The 20723-nt window shown below is 38.3% G+C and overlaps 1 protein-coding gene across 9 annotated transcripts in view; it reads right to left on the bottom strand.

The window, feature by feature from the left end:
* The window catches only part of tnk2b (tyrosine kinase, non-receptor, 2b), a 298847-nt gene that overhangs the window by 40681 nt on the left and 237443 nt on the right, over positions 1–20723 (bottom strand). For 6 of the 9 annotated variants that reach the window (XM_087993487.1, XM_087993482.1, XM_087993479.1 and 3 more), the window contains 4 exons: positions 13766–13960; positions 9028–9119; positions 7245–7364; positions 774–2224 (listed from right to left, as the gene is read on the bottom strand). In XM_087993487.1, coding sequence (XP_087849613.1) covers positions 774–2224; positions 7245–7364; positions 9028–9119; positions 13766–13960 — 1858 coding nt within the window. The remainder of the gene's footprint in view (positions 1–773; positions 2225–7244; positions 7365–9027; positions 9120–13765; positions 13961–20723) is intronic. The other 3 variants (XM_087993481.1, XM_087993480.1, XM_087993485.1) reach the window with 2 other exon arrangements.

Genomic DNA, 20723 nt, shown 5'->3' with positions numbered 1-20723 from the left:
AGCAGAGGCTGGCAGCTGTGCAGCACTGGTAGCAGTTGATTATTTTGGGCTGGCAAAGGGTGTAATGTTAGCAGGTTCCAGTGTGAGGTTTGGTGAGCTTAAAAGTTACAGGCTTTGAGAGAAGGTCACACCTTGGTGGAGGCCCTCTCCCGAGTTCCAATGAGGTCATTAAGGAGGCCATAAATCCGATTCGTCGCCAGTCCACAGAGAGAAACCAGTTTGGTTGAGTACTTAGCTGCAGGAGCTTTCCTGCTGTTCATGAATGCCTGAACACCAGGGGAATATTGTTGAGTGGGCTTTAATTACTTACTTAAAGGGCTCAATTGGTCCAGTGGTAGGTGGGCCATATAATACCACCAGTGTTGTTGGTAAAATTACAGTGTGGGCAGGAGTAGGTGGGTACATGACGGTCAGGTTACCTGCTGGTGGAAGAGCAATATATTCCAGTCCTATGCTTCATACACTAATACACACTGTTAGAGTTGCTGGGTTTTAACTCTAGACCCTCAACAAGTAAACTCCAACTTGAAAAATATATTTATATGATCTATGAAACAAGGTGAAAGGACATCCATTCTTGAATCCAGCCAACAAACCCTTGTCATTCAGGCTGAGAAATTCAAAACTAATAAATAAAGAAAATATATGGTTTCATCTTATGTTTGGATATTCCAGTCACTTTAGAATTGTGTTTTACTATAACAATACTGATCTGCTTTAAGTATTCATCCTGTTCAGAATTTCATTAGTAAATTTGTGTTAAATTTACTTACTATTTTAATTTTGTCCGAAGGTGTAATACTGTCTGTCTTGCCACTTGAAATCTCATAAGACATTTTTTGCAGACTATGGGAACTTTTCATTGTTGCAACAAAGGACCCAGGATTACTATTGTTGGATGAAAAATTGGTTTTATGCTCAGGATGTTGCATCATTGGCCTCACTGTTGCTGTGGTAACAGGTTTTCTGGAGCAGTGTTCATCCATACTCTCAGCCTCTTTGAAAAATTTTTCATATTTGTCCAGATAAGAAGGTCTCTCTGGAAGCAAATAATAATGGGTGCTGCTAACCTTCTTTCCATCTTTCACTATTGGCAGGATGCAAGGTCCTTTTGTGTTGTCCTTTCCTGGTGCTTGAATGACTTTGGGTGAGGCATATTTTGGGTCAGAGGCGAAACTCTGAGTGGTGGGCATTAACTTGCTCGGAGATGTTGAAAGGTATGCACCGACAGTTAATGTTGTCATTGAAGATGCTGTTGGCCGTTGGGGAAAACCAACAGGAATTGCCTTAGGACTTGGAGTTCTTGAAGATGGCTGGGACATTGGATCCCTGGGAGGAATTTGTGGAGGCTTGTCCTCTTCACCTCCAGATGCAGGTGACAACTCACCAGACCAGTGGCCTAGCTCATTTTTCCTCAAAGGCCGAGGGGGAATGGGAATCCGTGGTGGAATCTGAGGTCTATCATCAGAAATAGTTGGGGACACGCTTGCTGACAAGATGGGACTTGGTGTAGAGACTGGTGTTGAAATGACAGGGACATTAAGTTTTCTCATGCATTCTTGTTGAAGTTCCTCAAATATCTCAGCTGACTGAGAGAAGCTGGTCTGTTTTGTGTGCCTGGGTGGTAAAAATAAATTATCCTCCACTTTGAGCTTTCCTTTGCCATCTGTGTCATGCACAAATGCATAATTAGTTTCCCCCACTTCTTTATGCCTTGGTACCTGATCAGTTCCATATTTTGATACTTCACCAATTAATCCTGTATCTAGATTATTAATGGATGAAACTTCAAAATCATCTTCATCCTGAGCAACATCATCATAGGCTGGAGGTGGAGGCAGGGGTTTGGAATCCCAGTCAACAATAGGGACAGGGTGCAAAGGTCTAGGCAAAGTCCTGGTTGGACTCAGTGGTGGTGTCTTGTCCAGCAGTGAATAAGAATCCAATACTAGCTTGGCCAGTGTAGGAATAGTGTTGCCCAGTACAGGAGATGGAGTTGGGCTTGTCTGTTCATCTCCAAAGTCAATCAGAGCCACCTCATTAGCTATATGACCAGAGGATTTACTCCCATCTGATGACCTCTCCCCCAACTTTGTGGCAAAAACACGAGCAGCTGGCTTATTGAGCTTTAAGGTTTTCATTGGGCCCTGTTTCTTCAGACTAAGCTTTTTTGGAGGTAATGAGACAGCAGCTTCCTCTTCAATCACAGGGTCATATACAGGCTCTGAAATATATGCAAGAGCAGAATTACTTAACACAGAATTCAGAAATAAAATAATTTTAGAAAGGTCAAAACAGTCCATTTCTTTGAAGGTTGTACCCTGCTACTATTTGTGCAATATTTTAGTCTATGAATATGCACTTAACATAGAAGCAGGAGGAGACTATTCAGCCCATCAAATCTGATTTATCACCATTCAATATGATCACAGCTGATCATCTACTTCAATGTCTTTTTTTCCACAGATTAGCCCCATATCCCTTCCCTTCATTGCTATTTAGAAAACTGATAAATTCTATTTTAAAGATACTTGATGACTGAACTTCCATAGCTCTCTGGGGTAGAGGATTCAAAGAGTTGGAACCATGAACAAAAGTTTCATCTCAGACCTGAGTGCCATTTGCAAATTCTCCTGGTCCTAGACTTTCTAGCCAGGGTAATCAGCTTACCTACATCTACCCTCTCTATCACTCTAAGTATTTTGTAGATCTTAATATGATCACATCTCATTCATCAAAACACCAGAGAACATGGGCCCAGTTTTTCCAGTCTTATCTCCATAGAACATTCTTACCATTCCAGAAATAAGTCTGGTGAACTTTCTTCCTTTTACTAAGGAAATTTACAGCACTCTAGGAGACCAAATAGACCATGTTTTTAATACCAGTTCTTTATTGGTGTGGTCCAAAACAATTTCGCTGTCCTGATCTTTTCCCATAGCCCTGTAACATCCTCTCCTTCAAATATTAAACAAATTTCTCCAGGGAAGGTGCAATAGTCTCTCTGCCTGAACCACTTACTTTGATAAAGCATTCATGGTCCAACAACCCATTGCATTAAGAGATGTTCTCAATTTTTACAATTACTTTAATGTCAGGAAATATTGTCTTTGCGTACTACCATTGTACCCAATTTTACAAAACTCCATGAAGTTTTCTCTCTTGCTTCAGAGGCAATAGTCCAAGTATCTCAAATCTCTCCTCACAGCTACGGATTCCTCCTCCTGACAAAACTACCATTTATATACTCCAGAGCTGTTAATGACCTTCCTAAAACCGCACACCAGTTTCTGTCTAACAACGTCTTGCACAGCTTTTTTTTCTAAAATTTATAATGTATGTATTCTGCATATGAAATCCATATTTTTTGTGGTCTTAATCCTTTATTTACCTGCCCTTGCAAATAATTATGATTATGAATCCCTGGCATGCTCTGTCATTCACTTTTCAGCATTTTTCCAATGAACATGCATTCCCATCCAATAAAATACCTACATCTTCCATAAGTTAAATAAATTATTAACTCCAGAATTTGATATACAACTAGGATTCCTCTTAACATTATTAGTAGAAGTCAGATAACAGTGTTTATGTTATACCCAAAATATTGTCCATCATAATTATACTGATTTAGTAGCCTTTTGTCTGGATAAATTTTGTTTCTTTTTTTTTTAGAAAGAACTAGCATCCTTGTTCTTTTATGCCCACAAAATGTCCTGAAGTGTTTCATAACCAAATAATTACTTTTAAACAACAATCAGTATCATTACTCAGGCAACACAGCAATCAATTTGCATGAATAAGGTCTCACAAACAAAAGGTAAGGGACATATAACATGCATTTTTGTCATGTTGATTAAAAGGATAAATATTGGTTGTCACATTAAAAGATTGCACCGACCCATCTCAACATATCCACTCAAATGGACAGAGGAGACCATGCTTTGACTTTTCATCTGAAAGCTAAGACTACAGCTCTAACAATTTGGCATTCCCACAGTACCACAATGGGACATCAGCCTCCATTATGATTTCAAGTCCTGAAATTCCGACTGAAGTCACAATCATTTGACGCTAAGATGGCAGTGCTACAAATCTCACTCGATAATTAACATTTTTACATTAAGCTCTTGGTGCTTTAGTGAGCATTACGGGTACACATTTGAAAAGAAGATCTTCAGCCCTGTGAAATCACATTTCTTATTTCAGACAGCAGGTAGAACCATTTTCCAAAGGGAGTTGGAGCATACTGATGACAATATTTCCATAGTGTAGGCTGTTTATAGATTTGTCAGGTTGCATTCCCATGAGTAACAAAAATAATGCATCTTCCAGATTAAATCTGTACTCAGCGTATTTTATTGTTAAGCATAATGAATCAGTGAAGCCTCGGCTTATTTAACTTCCATTTTACAGCTAGTAGACACGAGGTGCCAGTTAATAAACTAAAGACGAACATCAGATAAGGTACTGCAACACTGGAAATTATTTTCTGCAAATCAAATTGACTAATGTATTTACCATATCTGTACAGGTTGACAATAGATGAGCTATGTGGGAACTTATTCACAACAAATGTCTCCTACAGACTATTCTGCTTTATACTTCCCAATCAGCATATTTCAAAATATGGGGAGGGGCTGTCAGACTTGTGCAATGTAGCAGGTGGCTTTGAAGCCACCTATGCCTGGGCAAACTGAGACCCACAAGAGTCTAACTCTTGGACACTTAAGTGATTCATTATGCCATTTTAACTGTGGAAGGGTGAGGCTCAAACAAAACAGGTGGACTGATAGCTTTAACCTTGCGGGCTAATGTCAAGAATGTCCTTTGGTAGACATTTTTGCTTTCTAGAGGCTGACCCCCAAACCCATTAGAGGTTGTACTTTCCTCTGTAATCCTCTAGCCCTTCTGACCTCTCAAACACACACAAGACTAAACAGAGGCTGACCTCTACTTGCTTCTCTTCTTTGTGGACTGCATATGGTGCCAGCAGTGGCAACCATTTGAACGTGGCACTGATAGGAAAACAGAGCTTCTGGCTGGAGAATAGATGTCAGTTTTCTAAGATGTAACTTCCTCCCCAGATGGAAACAGAAGTCTCAGCTTGAGCCATTAATGGCCCACTGATTATAAAGTGGCAACACTGCAGCTGACCATTTCTGCCTGGTTTTGCAATCAACTTTCAGTCACTGGGGATGGAAGGAACAAGGTATGCCTTAAAATTCATTCCACAGTCAAAAAATATTCAAATCCCGGAACAGAAATTACCCAAAATGTATCTCTGGGAGTAGAATCTTTAAATAAATTGGAATCAATGAGTTTAAAGAAAAATGCAAACATTAAACCATTCTAAATATAACATCTCATTAAATGTTGAAGTTTATTTAAAATAAAAAATTCAAATGGTCAATCTAATCGGGGAAAAAAGGTGAAAAACATGTTTTTCTTTCTTATATCAAATTGAAACTATTAACATCTGAGTATCTATTTACTTTTTCTTGTCTGTTTCTTACAGCAAATACTAAATACTGCTTGCTATAGTAAAGAAACTGCAATGGGTGATCATTGTAGAATGCGATTAAAGGTAAACAAAGTGATATGAACAGAGATACTGCAAATTAAATGGTCAGTTAATTGTGTCAGTTTCCTTTAAGATACAAGATAACACACGCACTCAGCACACAGGAAATGACAGAATATGGTTAGTACAACTGAGAAAAAAAGTCTGCACAGACACTTCCCACAATTGAGACACTCAGGAACCATTTGAGATTACAAATTGGGATTACAATGGTGGCGCAAATAAATTGAAAGCCACATAGTTCAATACCACAGGTGATAACACAGAATTCAACATGAGATGAGATGTCACACATAGAAATGAGCAGAACCAGGTTTGAGGCATTTTTGAGTTCAATCTGATTGATCCACCTTTCAGTGGGCTCCAAGTGCCAAATGACCTATTCTTGTTTCTATGTAAAAAGGTTTTCCGTCCTTAAGGATACAATATGCTCTTGCCATAAACACTTGGATATAGTTATAACATCAAACAATTTAAAGTCAGGAAATTCACCCCTTAGCAAATTCCAACCTCAGAAGCACATGCTATTCTTGATTAAGACTAAATTAGGTGCAGTTTTGTTAAGCCTATCTAATCGTTTAAAACTCATCAAATTTATTTCACATAGACCCTTTGCAGCTAATAGACAGATCTACTGGCTTGATCAGGTGAAAGGTAAGTACCTAATCCACTCTCCTACAACACATTCTGTATGATAAATACATAACATATTTTGTGTTAGTTGGGCTTAGTTTTGTTCACAAGGTATTGTGAAGGTTTGTTTCATGACCACAGCATGTCTGATAGGGACATTTCCAGAATTTCTGTCAAGTTCACCTCAGATTTTATTTTGCCTCCATTACAGCACTCCATGATTAGGCTGATGGGTGCACTGTGCACATTGTTGCACCATGTTTCAATGGAAAGGAATTCTTGGATAGGATGGTCTCTGCCCATCCTTTTTTGAAAGTTCTAATGATAATTATAATAAAAGCGTATGTATTTATATTCTGCCTTTCTTATATTCTAGAAGTCCCAAACCATTCCTCCATGATGTACTTTTAAGTGTGGACATTCGTGGAATGTAGGTAAATAGGCTGGGGAATTTGTACACAAGTAACAAAATGTCAATTAATCTGTTACAGTGACTTTCAATATCCATTGAAAGTACTGGTGTGCATTTTCCAGTTACAGGGGACACAAACATTTCCACACATTTCCGTATCATAAGCACCAAATTAAGAAACCTCTATCATACGACAGTAACAACAGTTCAGAATATGAGGTGCTGGGGCAAACAGAAGTGAGAAATAATTAATAAGTATGCAATGAATTAAGAATAGTGATATATCAACAAAATTGTAATATGGTCCATAATGCACAACTTACCAGTGACTGCCAAAGAATTCCTAAAGAACTTAGCAGTTGAGTTAGAATATAATTGGAATATAGCAGACTGCATATGAAATGATATGATTGCCTCACTATTACAAATGTTCCATTCCATTTCTCACATTTACAACAGAATGAAATAGGCATACTGAGTTAAAAATTTAATTTAGTGATAAATGAACTCCACAGAATTCATTGTTCAAAACAGAGTGTCTCAATCTCAGTTCTGTGCAATCTCCCACCACACAGCAAATCCATGCCTCAAGAGTAGTGATCCATCACAAAATACCTTTGAAAATGGGGGCTAAAATGGAACAGAGTGGGCAGGAACACCTTTTATACTGGAGAAAACGTCGTAACTTACTCTTGCCAAAGATGTTCGGTTGAGGAGGACGTGGAGGAGGCTCCTCTGCAAATGTTAAAAGAGGCAGCACAGGAAGAAAAGGCCAAAGTCATTAGCTCAATCACACCACAGACATCAATAAACAACATGCAGAGCACACATCATTTAACCGCAAAGAGCCATCAGTTGAACATTTATAGAGAAAGAATTGGCAGTAATCTGCGTCATGTGAGCCTTTTCAACATTAGCTTCCTAACTGAAGGCTGCAAATTCATATTTAATGAACTGTAACAGCATTCTTACTTTTTTCAAGCACACTTCTTTCAACAGGATACTAGTTGATGGCTAAGATGTCGTGCACACACCATTTAGCAATCCAACTCTACTTCTGCAGCAGAAACATAACCACCAGTCGTAGCAATACATGACTCAAATTTCTTTGGCTATGTGGCTTAAAAATACACAAAAATACCCAAACACTCTCGGTCTCTGTCACTCACTCACACACTCACCCAGAGACACGATAGTGACAGTTCAATGGATTTGATATTGATTAATAAAGTGATATAGCGTCCAGACCTCAACTTGGAACTCTGTCCATCTTCCAGATGCATCAACTACTTTTGTGAGCACAGTCATCTTTTAGGCAGATCACAGAGAATGATAGTTTGTATAAACAAGTTATCTCTTGTGACTGAGAATGGGAGCCTGACCTCTTTTTCAACTCTCACTAATTTTTAAGGAGCAATGTGCTCTCTTTACTGTTTACAGGCAACATTTGCTGTCTCATTAATTGGTGTCACACAGTCACCAATTTAGTTCTCACACTACATTGAGAAAACTGACAGATTTTACTCATAGTTATTATGCTCAAAAAGCAAACAAGAGATTTAAAATAAAGCACAGAAAATTACAAAAAAAGAGTCCGGTAACTGTCAAACAACTTTATACTTCAATACCCTACACCCAATTTTGAAAGAACAAAATATATAACATCTACAGTGGTAATAAAACTATTCAAAAATATTGTTAATGGATAAAATTATTGTTGAAGACTAATATACAAAGTAATTTTTACACGATTGCTAACTTTTAGAACTGAATTTTCTGTAATTAGTACTTCCATTTTAAGTACTGTTACCTTTCCAATGATTTAAGTAAACAAGATCAAATATTGTGTTGGAGGTCACTGAAACTTTATAAATCTATTTCTTCAGTATCAACACCACCTTAATTCAAAAAAAATATAAGGGATTCAGTGTACTGATGCTAAATATGGCCCTATTCGTGAGCAACTCAGCAACGTTTTTTGATCTCAGAGGTTTCCAAAACTCTAGATCATGGCTCTTCATTCCAAGTTTCTCAATAATATAATTATAAAAAAAAATCTTTTCAATCCCTTAGCATAGCAAAGTTGAAAAACCTCAGTATTATTTGCGCATACATCAAGGACTGTCATTTCAGAGTGTAATTCAACAAACTCTATTGTGTGATCTCTAATGTAAAATAATGGTACCATAACAAGGTCTAAAACAGAAGAGCTGGTGAGAGTGCTTAAATTTTAATGTAACATTGCTAAGATTTACTAAACTGCTACCTTAATGTTACTGAGTTTAGGAATAGATTGGCATTTTTCCATAATCTGCATTAGTTGCAGTTAAAACTTTACATTGAGCAAAAATTTCTATAAAGCATTAGATCGGATTGTTTTTTGACTTGGAGTTCTTACTTTTAGATCTTCCTGGTAGTTGGGTCGGCCTGGTTGGTTTTATGTCAAGTCCAAGGATATCTGGAGGATCCATGGGATTACCAAGGTACAATCTGTGACAAGACAAACCAGTCATAATAAAATTAGGCTGATTGATAAATTCTTGGGAATCAAAACAGCTATTTTGTAACAGAACACAACTGATTTAGAAGCAAACATTTACATGGCTCTGGATTTTAGGAATATATTTGTTTATTTTACAGATTATTTTCTTGTCAAAGTCCAACACTATCACAGGGTGGATTAAATCAGCAAATGGTAATTTTGATATTAATAAGCAACTGCAGCAAGGCTTTCACAGTATTTAGACAGGTATACCTAGAGACATGTTTAAGTGTTCATCTCAGACTGCAAGCCACAAGAAAAAAAACACAATGGAAAAGTATCCCTACAATGTAATAGAGCACAGTGGCACAAAGTAGAAACACAGAAATGTGCAGGACTGAAAGAGACCATCGTCATCCAACTTGTCACTCCATGGGGCATCACGGAGGCACAGTGGTTAGCACTGCTGCCTCACAGCGCCAGAGACCCGGGTTCAATTCCCACCTCGGGCATCTGTCTGTGTGGAGTTTGCACATTCTCCCAGTGTCTGTGTGGGTTTCCTCCCACAGTCCAAAAATGCTAAATTGCCCGTAGTGTTAGGTGAAGGGGTAAATCTGGGTGGGTTGCTCTTTGGAGTGTCGGTGTGGACTTGTTGGGCCAAAGGGCCTGTTTCCACACTAAGTAATCTAATCTAATTACAGAGTAAGGGATTTTTCTATTTAATTTTGTTTTTTTACAAAATCAAGAAATAAAAACAAGCTAGTGATTCTGCAGCTAAACAAATCAGTAATGTTTATGTACAGCTAGTAAAAAGAGTGTGTGGATTGTGTTTTTCTGTGTTTGTACTAACAGAAAAGGCAAGCATATCATGGAGCTCTTTTGTTGAATCACATAATAAAGGTGAAATCACCACAGTCCTAGAGGACCATGGGGCTGCTCACTCATTACAGAAACACAGCTAGTAGTAGTTTAACCTGAAGTTCACTACACCTCAGGCAACAGAAGAAATTGAGGAGGACAGTCCTTCATCATAACCTCAGTCAATGCTGGATTTGAACCCACACTGATGGCATTATTCTCCATTGCAAACCAGCTGGCTAGCAAACTGTGTTACTCAATCCCCTGAATCACATATCTTCCAGACTTAGAAGAAAATGACATAGAACTAATTCAACCATCCACGGATAATAGGTCCTGCTCTAATCTGTTAAAATCACTATATATTCCAATATCATAAAGGAATGGCAAGCTTTCTTTTTGAACTGAAAATTATCTTCTTAAGACAACTCCTCCCTGTCTCATACACGTTCACCTGCAATATTAGGAACTGATTGATTTCTTTGTCACAAAGACTGGAACCATCTGATCAGCTAATTCTGCCATGATCCTTCTTTTCATTCGCCCATCTGGCCAGACTTCCTCCAAAATTCCCTTCAAGCTGTATCCAAGCTAATCATGTTCATGAGATCCAACTTCTGCAATATTGCCATCAAACTATTAACCAACCAATGTCTCCGCTTGATGCCTATGTTAACTAATTTTGTCAATGTTTCTTTTCCCTTGAGATGGTCATGTTCTTCTTCAAATCTTCCTTTAACACCCCCCCCCCCCCCCCACCCCCCCGCAGCATCAAAAGTCAACCCTTTACCTAACCATCCTTGTAAACTTCAGGCCCAACTTCAACCTCCCTCTGCTCTTCAAAGGCCTTGAATTTATTTTGGCCTCTGAAATCCATTCCCATCATTTCCAGAATTCCACTTTTTGACCCTGCCTCAAAAGTGAAACAGATATTACCAAAGACACAACTGCTATGTGACTGCAACAAAGGTTAACATTCCTTTTACTTTCTTCTCAATGTCTGCAGCCTTTGACATGGTTGATAACATCATTCTCTTCCAAATTCTCTCTACTGTCATCCAGCTGGGGTGGTATTCGCACCTGATCTGGTTATTATCTAATACAGCAACACTGAATATGCTGAAAATCTGGTATAAAAACAAAAAGTGCTGGAGAAATTAATCAGGTCTGACAGCATGTGTGCAGAAACATAGTTCACATTTCAAGTCCAATGACTCATCTTCAGAATTCAGATCTCCAGCATGGTATTTTGCTTTTATGTCTGACCTGAAATGGTTTCTCTTCCTGTACCCATACTGTTACCTTTGGCGCTCCCTAATAATATATCCTTAGTTCCCTCCTATTTCTCATCCACAATGTCTCTCAACAATGTCATCTGGAAACACAGCATTACATACATTGATGACATCCATTTCTGAGTCATAGTCAGAATCATATAGCATGGAAATAGACCCTTTGGTCCAACTCAACTATACTGACCCAATCAAAGTAAGTCCCATTTGCCTGTGTTTGGACCATTTCTCTCTAAACCTTTGTAATTCATGTATCTGTCCAAATGTATTTTAAATGTTGTAATTGTATCTGCATCTACCACTCCTCTGGCAGTTTATTCCACATATGAACCACCCTGTGTGGAAAAAAAATTATCCTCAGGTCCTTTAAAATCTTTCTCCTAATTTTGAAATCCCCAACACTAGGGAAAAAACCTTTGCTATTCACCTTATCCATGTCCCTCGTGATTTATAAATCGCTACCAGGTCACTCTTAGCCCCAGTGAAAAAAGTCCCAGTCTATCCAGCCTCTCCCTGTACCCCAAACCCTCCAGGCTAGCAACATCTTGGTAAATCTCCTCTGCACCCCCTCCAATTCAACAACAGCCTTTCCATATGAGAGCGAACAGAATTATACACAGCTTTCTAAAAATGGCCTCAATGTCCTGGGCAAGCAACATGTTGTCCCAACTCCTATACTCAATGCTCTGACCAATGAAGGCAAGAATGCTAAAAGCCTTCTTATCCAACCTGTCTACCTGTGAAACACCTTTTAAAGAACTATGTATATTTCCACCACCATTACCACGTTCAACCCCATTGCTTTTGCTGGATTATTGGATGTTTAACACCAGACGAGTAGAAATTCCCTCCATTAAATATTGGGAAAACCGAAGCCATTGTTTCCAGTCACTATTCCAAACTCCTCCTCCCTTGTGACCAACTTTATCCCTCTCCCTGACAAAACTGACATTAAACCAATCTGTTTGCAACCCTGCCTCTTTCTACAACTCTGATCCCTTACTTCATTTTCTTCCTTCAAGACATCTTAAAATGTACTACTTTGACCGAGATTTTGGTTATTTACTACAACATTGCATTGTATGGTTTATGGCCATTCTTCATTTTATAGTGTTCCTGTACAGTGTATTTTCTTAATGGTACTATAAAGTTGTTCATCCTATGTAACCATCAGCTTTATTCATTTTTCTCCATGTAGTTTTACCACTAGCATATGTAAAATACCAACTCCAAGGAGAGAAACTCCAGAAAAGAAAATACTGAAAGAAAACAAAATACTGAACCTGACTATCATTCAGACTACGTAAATATAATTGGAGTGTGAATCCAATAACTTTCAAGTCAATCTAATCCCACTGTGTATGCTTGAATCGCAATCAACCAATCTGACAGCACTGTTCTTCTCTCCAGCCCCTTACACCTAAGGATTCAGTTGTTTCACTAACTGAAAAAATAAAATTATAGATAGTTATCATGACAGACTTCAGTTTCAAGTATAATAAAGCAAGGTATAATGTTGGTCACGGATTGTCAACATGGAAAAAATTGATATTTTAAACATTGGTCTGTAAGGAAGGGTAGTCCCCACAATTTGCCAGTGTAAGTGGAAAGACAAAGAATTCAACAAGAAAGTTTCTCCTGTTGATCATCAATAAAACTGAAAGCACACACGTACATATTTGTGAAGACAGGATGTCACTTGATTATTAACTGCCCTTGGTCAAGTGCTTGCTGAACTTATTGATTATTCATTTATGAACTTGGACATCAGCAGTTTAGTGCCAGTTCTGTAGTGTAGTGGTTATCACATCTGCTTTACACGCAGAGGTTCCTGGGTTCAAGTCCCAGTGGAGCCATCTCATTTAGGACAGCTCAGTGGTTAGCACTGCTGCCTCAGAGCACCAGGATCCCAGGTTCGATTCCAGCCTCAGGTGCCTGACTGTGTGGAATTTGCACATTCTCCCAGTGTCTGTGTGGGTTTCCTCCCACAGTTCAAAGATGTGCAGGTCAGGTGAATTGGCCATCCTAAATTGCCCTTAATGTAAGGTGCATTAGTCAGAGGGAAATGGGTCTGGGTGGGTTACTCTTTGGAGGTTCGGTGGGGACTTGTTAGGCTGAGGGGCCTGTTTCCACACTGTAGGGAATCTAATCTAATCTAAAAAAAATCTAAAAATACTAGATGCTGTCAACACTGGAAATTGGCAGTAGTCACTGCCTCAGACAGAAAGTCAGAGTGGGAGAAAGAATCAAGGACAGGAAGAAAGAAAGAACGAACGAACGAGTAGAAATGGAAGTCTGTAATTTAATTATCAAACACAGACTGACTACAACAATACAATTAACCTACAAACATGGCAAATGTTTGCCGTGCCTATAGAGACAGCCTCTCTCAGTGGAAATTAATTAGAAGTAAAATGATTACTTTTAAGCACAGTAATTCTTAAATAGTTCTACAGTTCTATGAAGTAAGCTGTTTTCCCACATATAGGCAAACTCCTACGTACTCATCTATTTTGTCAGGAAAGCCCCAGCAGTGCTCAAGTTTGGTGTCTCCATGCCCCGTATGAATAAAGCTGTTCTTGAGCGGATGGCTGATGTCATGGGCTGAAAGGCCTGCGACGGATGTCACTGTGTTTCGTGGGAACTGTCCCACCTTCAGTGTGCGCTTGTTCTGACCTCTCCACCAATAATTTTCAGCCCTGCAAAAAGGAGGTAAAAATGGTGATTAAAGTTCTAAGTCTTGGAAATGATGACTACTTAGACAGACAGCGAATGGCCTACTATGTCAGTAGTCTTATATTTATAAAATCAGGCTAATTAGTATATGTTTATATGTTTTATTTGTAAGCAATAGCAAACATATTCCCACATTTGTACTTGTGTGTGCCATAATCAGTAGTCATTGGCACTGAACTAAAATACTCTATTGATGTAAGAAAACATTTGCTTCAAAACACAAAAAGAGGTGATAAGTTTGACTTATTGATGAATATTGAAATGCTCATTTTATGAATGCACATCTCATACTCCATTGGGTTTTATTTTGAGATTTAAATGTGACTTATAAATTGTAACAGGAACTGAAACTTTGTTAAAGGTCTCTTTTCCCTTGATATGTAGTTGGTTGACTTGGAGATCAGGTAGTGACATTGACTGATTTTCATCAAAACATAGAAAAATCGATGGCACAAAGAATGTGGCCATGTAGTCATTGTTACCCAACGCAATCTCAAATTCTAGGTCTTGGCCTGTAGCCTTACAGATTACAGAACTTCAAGAGTACATCCCATTTGTATATGCAAGGACAGTTTTAATTCACCATCCTCAGTTAGTGAATTCATGACTATGCTCAGAGTGGGAAAAAAAATCCCTCTAATACTTCTGCCAATTACTCTACATCTAAGTTCACTGGTCATTAACCTCTCCACTAAAGAAATACAACATTCTTATTTACTCTACCTCAGCCTCCAAGAGTTTTATATACCTCAATTAAATCTCCTTTCATCTCCTCAAACGCAATTGTGGTCATAAATTTTATTTATGCATGTTTGGCCATCCTTGCCTTCCTCAGACAGAATTCAATTCCTGATAACTTTTATGAATGAGCTACAGCACCTCCTTTATCATCTTTTTGTGGATAATGACTCTAATCCCTTTGTAGAGGATGCCATCTTGGATGATTGGTATGCCAAATGCTTTTGTAGAAGCAGCTGCATCTTTGATGGTGTTATGACCATGTAAAGTGGGGTCAATTGGCTCCTCTCTTTTAAACTCCACCCCCCAACCCCCTTGGTTGGCTAAAACATCTTTTAAGCATGCAGCCGTGTCACTCTTCAATTAAAGTCAATTTAACAAGCCAATTAAAGATTTTCTTGTAAAGAGGAATTTTATTCCCAACTAACCCCGAGAAAAACAATAAAACACATCAAATGCACACAAACACATAAGAATTGATAAGGAGTCGGTAGCTATTACAAAAAAGGAAAAAAAGCTAAAAGTTCTCAGTGTCCTTGCTTTGAGAGTGTTGAATATGAGACCATTGCTATTTAATTGATGTCTTGTATTCTCACCAGTAGCAAAATTTGTATATTCCTGGCTTCTTGGTCTGTGGATGTTTCTCCAATTTGCCCCACCATCACTGTGAAGTAATGTCTGATTATGCATCATTTAGAATTTGCATTTTGGATGGGTGGCACATGGGTTTTGGTCTGTGTATGACCAGGTTAATAATTAACTTATTAGTCTTTCTAGAACCATAACTTTTCTATCAGTATGTACGAGAGAGCAACTCCTGTGTGATGTTTTTTTCCCCTCACACAGAGATTCATGATCAAAAAGAGTAAACATTGAAAATGTATGTGCTCGCATTTGGTTTAGAAGAACTAGGAACTAAAACACCATTTGGGAAGGATTTGGTTGAAGTTTGTAGAAGCTTGTTTCAGGTTAGATGCAAGATCAGTTTAATCCAGAGAAAGGAGCTAATTCAGATCAACAGGAGACAATGGTTTAGTTATCAACAGATTATTAATCCAGAAACCCAACTAATGCTCCACGGACCAGGGTTTGAATCCTGCAATAGCAGATAACAGAAATTGAGTTGCATTAAAACAAAATCTGGAATCTAGTGATGACCATTTAATCATTGTAGGAAAAACCCATCTGGTTCACTAATGTTCTTTAGGGAAAGAAATCTGCCATCCTTACCTGGTCTGGCCTATATGAGACTCCAGACCCACAGCAATATGTTTGACTCTTAACTAATTATGCGTGGGCAATAAATGCTGCCCACATCCTGTGAATGAACTAAAAAAGGTTAAGATATCAATTACCTCAGTACAGTTAAAAATTCCAAATCAAAAAGTTTAGTTATAAACCCAAATCATTTGAAGCTACAAAAACTTAAGTTCAGTTATATGCATAATCAAGGAAAAAGCTATCAAACTCTTATAACAAGGAATTTTAAGAAACTGTCAAATCACACCCATAAATGTAACAGAGAAGTGATGTCTGTCTTGTATCAAGCAAACTGATGGTGTTGGGAATAGATGAGATTTTACTTAATTGTGTTTAGAAACTTTTCAAATTGTGCTTTATAGCCTTGCTTATAGTATTTTATTTTCATGGTATTTGCGCAATAGACCTTTTTGTTATATTGCTAACACCAAGTGGCAGGATCGTGTACTTGTTTCAGTGAAAGATCGATCATAGTGTTAATTCTTTTTTAAGATCTGTTCAGTATTAACATCAGCTGGGATCATAACACAGGTGCTAGCTGTCAAGATGTTGAACAGGAAGGAGAAAGAGAGAAGGAGGAAGAGCTATGGGGAAGAGGGATGGGGGGCATGGTTGTAGAGAGACAGAGAATGAGTGGGTGCTAAAGAGATACAGCAAAAGACTAACCTTGCACTCCTTGCTGTGACTGATCTACTGTTATTTTCTGTGTGAAGGAACTAGCAAAATATGATTTGTGTATCCCTGAGTAGGACTCCATCATCTTTCCAATGGTCAAAAATAAGGGACATATTAGGTAGACAACTGGTTCAAGTTAATCTCTTGAAAAGTATAAAGGGTGTAGGGCACTCTGAAGAGGCAAGTGAAGAGGGTAAAAAAGGGATAGGAGATAGCCTTGGCAGATAAGGTTAAGAATAATCTAAAACAATTTGACCAACACATTAAGAAAAAAAAACAGCAACTAGGGAGAAAATAGAACCCCTTAAAAATCAATGAAGTTATCTATGTGTGGAATCACAGGAGATGGGAATTTTACTAAGCTAATATTTTGCATCAGTTTTTACTTTGGAGAAAGAATAGAAGCTAGGGAACCCGGGAAAATAAATATTGATATTTTGAAAACAGTCCACATTACAGAAGAGGAAGTGCAGGAGGTGGATAAATCTCTGGGTCCTGAGTAAGCTATCCCAGAATGGTGTGGGAAGTTAGGGAAGAAATTGTGGGGCTGTTAGCAGAGATATTTGCATCATCTACAGCCATAGGTGAGGTGCTGTAGGACTGGAGGGTGGCTAATGTTATACCTTTATTTAAGAAAGGCTGTCAGGAGAAGCCTGGGAACTACAGACCTGAGTTTAACATTGGTGGTGGGTTAGCTGTTGGAGGGTTTCTGAAAGATAGGAATTAATGCATGTGGAGAGGCAAGGATTGATTAGTGATAGTCAACTTGGCTTTGTATGTGGGAAATCATGTCTCACAAACTTGATTCACCAACTTCTACAGTAACATACAAATCAAGATTCTCCCTCTTTTCTGAGTTCTTAAGGGTCTATACTGGACTCTATACATGAACTCTGTTTTCTCTCCACAGATGCTGCCAGACCTGCTGAGTTTCATTAGCAATTTCGTGATTTTGTCTGTCCCTCTTTTCCTGAGATCTACTGTTGAAGTCGATGTTCACAAACAACATGAGGAGAAGTTCAATGTGGGTCTTCAAGGCCTCCAAAATTCCACAATTTCTCATCTGTCTTTTTCTGCTTTCAAGTGAACTAATTCCGCTTGTAGCAGTCCTTCCCCATCATTGCTAACAAAACTGCAATATTTATTGTTTAGATTTCTGGTTCAATTCAGTTACAATCAAGAGTTCTTTCTGTGAAATTGGAAGAATCATGAATGCCATCTCAAATCTCCTTCATGTCCATACAAGTAGGCTACAGGAAATTCAGCATTATAACTACTTACTGAAATAACTCCACAGACACCAGTATCATGTCACCAAGGTACCGTTTATTTACACGTGCATAATACTTCACACTGGTCCTGCTTCCTCAGAACCAGCTCAGAGAGTCAACACAACCTCTGACATTTCTGTTTATATCTTTCAACCTAGGCTCCCTGATCAGACTCAATAAGGGAACTCATATTCTATGAAGTCCACCTAGCTGACCTTATTACAATCACTGCATCTACCTACCTGTTAACATCTTATAAAATGCTGCAGATTTAAGTTTCTGTGATTCCCTGCTTTTTAAAAAAAAAAAAAATCTGCTGCTCTCTAGCAGCTATTAAAAGCCCACTCAATCCTGGCTACTTCTGAAACCATATTCCACTTGCTGTGCAAAATAGCAACTGCATGAAAGCCTCTTCTTACATATCACATTAGAGGTTACATCAGCATGACAAGTCACATTTATCTAAACACAGCCCCAATGGAAATATACTTTAGTTATAAAAACACAAGTCAACATCACATTTTCCTTCCTGCCACTGAGCCAGTGTGGATCCAAGTTGCCACTTTCCCATGTATCCCATTATAATTTCCTGATTATTCAATGTAGGACTGTGCTACTGATATGCTAATAGACTGACTTTTATCAACTCTTTATTTCTAATCCTTTTAATTACATTGGAAGTAATAGTGATCGCTCAACCAGGTTATAAGCTATGGGAGCTTTTGTATCTTATTGTTAATCACCCCAACAAAATGATTTGTTTGATCAGTCAGGTAATCGATTACAGAACAGAACAACAAAAACCTTGCATACCAGCTTTGTCAAGAAAGGTGAACTTATTTTTTAAAAAAAAGATTTCTGACTTCAAAACAAAGATATTTATTTGGGACTGATCATCTAAGAACAAAAATACTGGATCCTTTTTTTAGTGCACTCTTTCTCCTTCCTTGTTCATACACATTGATAAAGGCAAGCAAAAGATGTCACCAAGTTACCCAAGTTTCTGAACAGAACTGCTAGATAATTTTAGGCCTTTCTTGGTTCAGGACAGATTTATGCAAAGTTACATGAAACTCTTGAATTATTTTTATGTATTCGTGGGATATGGACTTTACGAGCTAGGCCAGCTCAAGAACATATTTATTGCTCATCCACAGCTGTGCTGGAAAGGCACTGGTGAGGTGCTTTATTGAACTGCTCGACTCAAATAATTGTAGAAATATCCAAAATGTGGAGTTCAATGATTCTGACCCAGTGACACTGAAGGAATGAACATATATTTCCAGTTCAAAATGGTGAACGGCTTTGATTGGACCTGACTAGTGTTTAAATCCTTAATCCTGGTTCATTTGTTTATCTATTTCTCTTTTAACAAACCTAATACACAGTCATAGCCTGTCAATGTAATCTGTAATCAGTCCTATCAATTTGGAATCATGAAGCACTTTTCATTGAGAAAGAATTTAAGGTGCTATGCAATACAAAGAAACCCTGATGCTGAGCAAGGAAAGGTGACCAGGAATATCCTTTAATACGTTGCAAGATTTCTAAATGTGGAGAGAGAAAGATTTGATAGCTTAGGAAGAATAATAAGATGTAATGTGTGTCATTTAAATGTATTTTAGTATCATTTATTTTGGATTTTTGAATTTTGTAGTAGTGAAGGAGTTTAATGTTTACCTCGTACAATAACAGGGGTGGGGGGGCATGGTGGCTTAGTAGTTAGCACTGCTGCCTCATAGCACCAGGATCCCGGGTTTGATTACAGCCTCAAATGCCTATGTAGATGGTAGCCTCCATTATGTGGAGGAGCTGGGTGTTGGACTGGGGTGAACGAAGCGAACAATCACACAACATCAGGTTATAGTCCAACAGGTTTAATAGAACCTGTCTGACAAGATTAGGATACAGATAGACGCTGTCCTCACACCTTTATGCATTGTCAGAGCTGAGATTTCACCTTCTGTTATAAAAACTTAAATTATCTCTCACCTTATCTTGAGAAAATGACTTAAAAGAAGTTCTGGGATTTAGATGTTAATGAATTAAAACCTGCAACCCATTCTAAAAGGTGAAAGACTTAAACAATCCAGGTTTGTTCAATATATCACTTCAGTTGCATGACACTGTAATCTTTTGCTATAAATTCGGTGTCTTATGAGTTTATACTCCACAACCATTTGAAGAAGCAGTGCTCCAAAAGCCAGTGTTTCCAAATAAACCTGTTGGACTATAACCTGGTGTTGTGTGATTTTTAACTTTATCTGTGTGAAGTCTGCACACACTACCCGTACCTACATGGGTTTGCTCTGGTTTTCTTCCACAGTCCAAAGACGTGCAGGTTAGGCGGACTGGCCGTGCTAAATTGCCCGTCGTGTCCAGGGATGTGGAGATGAGGTGTGTTAGCTGTGGGAAATGCAGGGTTACAAGGATGGGGTGTGTCTGGGTGGGATGCTCTTCTGAAGGTTGGTGTGGACCTGATGGAATGAATGGCCTGTTCGACACAATAGGGATTCTATGGTTCTATATTTCTGCAGTAACGTGGATTATTTTTTTAAGCAGCGTGAGAGTTCATGACCAATGGAAATTTGAATACACCAGGGAAGTTTTTAAACAGGGAAAAAGAGTAGACAGTGTTTTCAGTTCAGAATATCAGGAACTGACCTTTTTTCTTTTAGTTCAGAAAAATACCCATAACTTGAAAAAAGGCGGTTTTCAGGTTACAGTTTAGCAATTTGCAGAAGACTTGACTGAAGCTGGATTTGCAAAACAATTGCGACTG

The sequence above is a fragment of the Chiloscyllium plagiosum genome, unplaced genomic scaffold (assembly GCF_037043375.1).
Source record: "Chiloscyllium plagiosum isolate Xiang-an unplaced genomic scaffold, Cpla_swu_hap1 HiC_scaffold_13, whole genome shotgun sequence".
NCBI lineage: Eukaryota > Metazoa > Chordata > Chondrichthyes > Orectolobiformes > Hemiscylliidae > Chiloscyllium > Chiloscyllium plagiosum.
The sequence above is the reverse complement of the archived record's forward strand: the minus strand, read 5'-3'. Positions and strand labels throughout refer to the sequence as shown.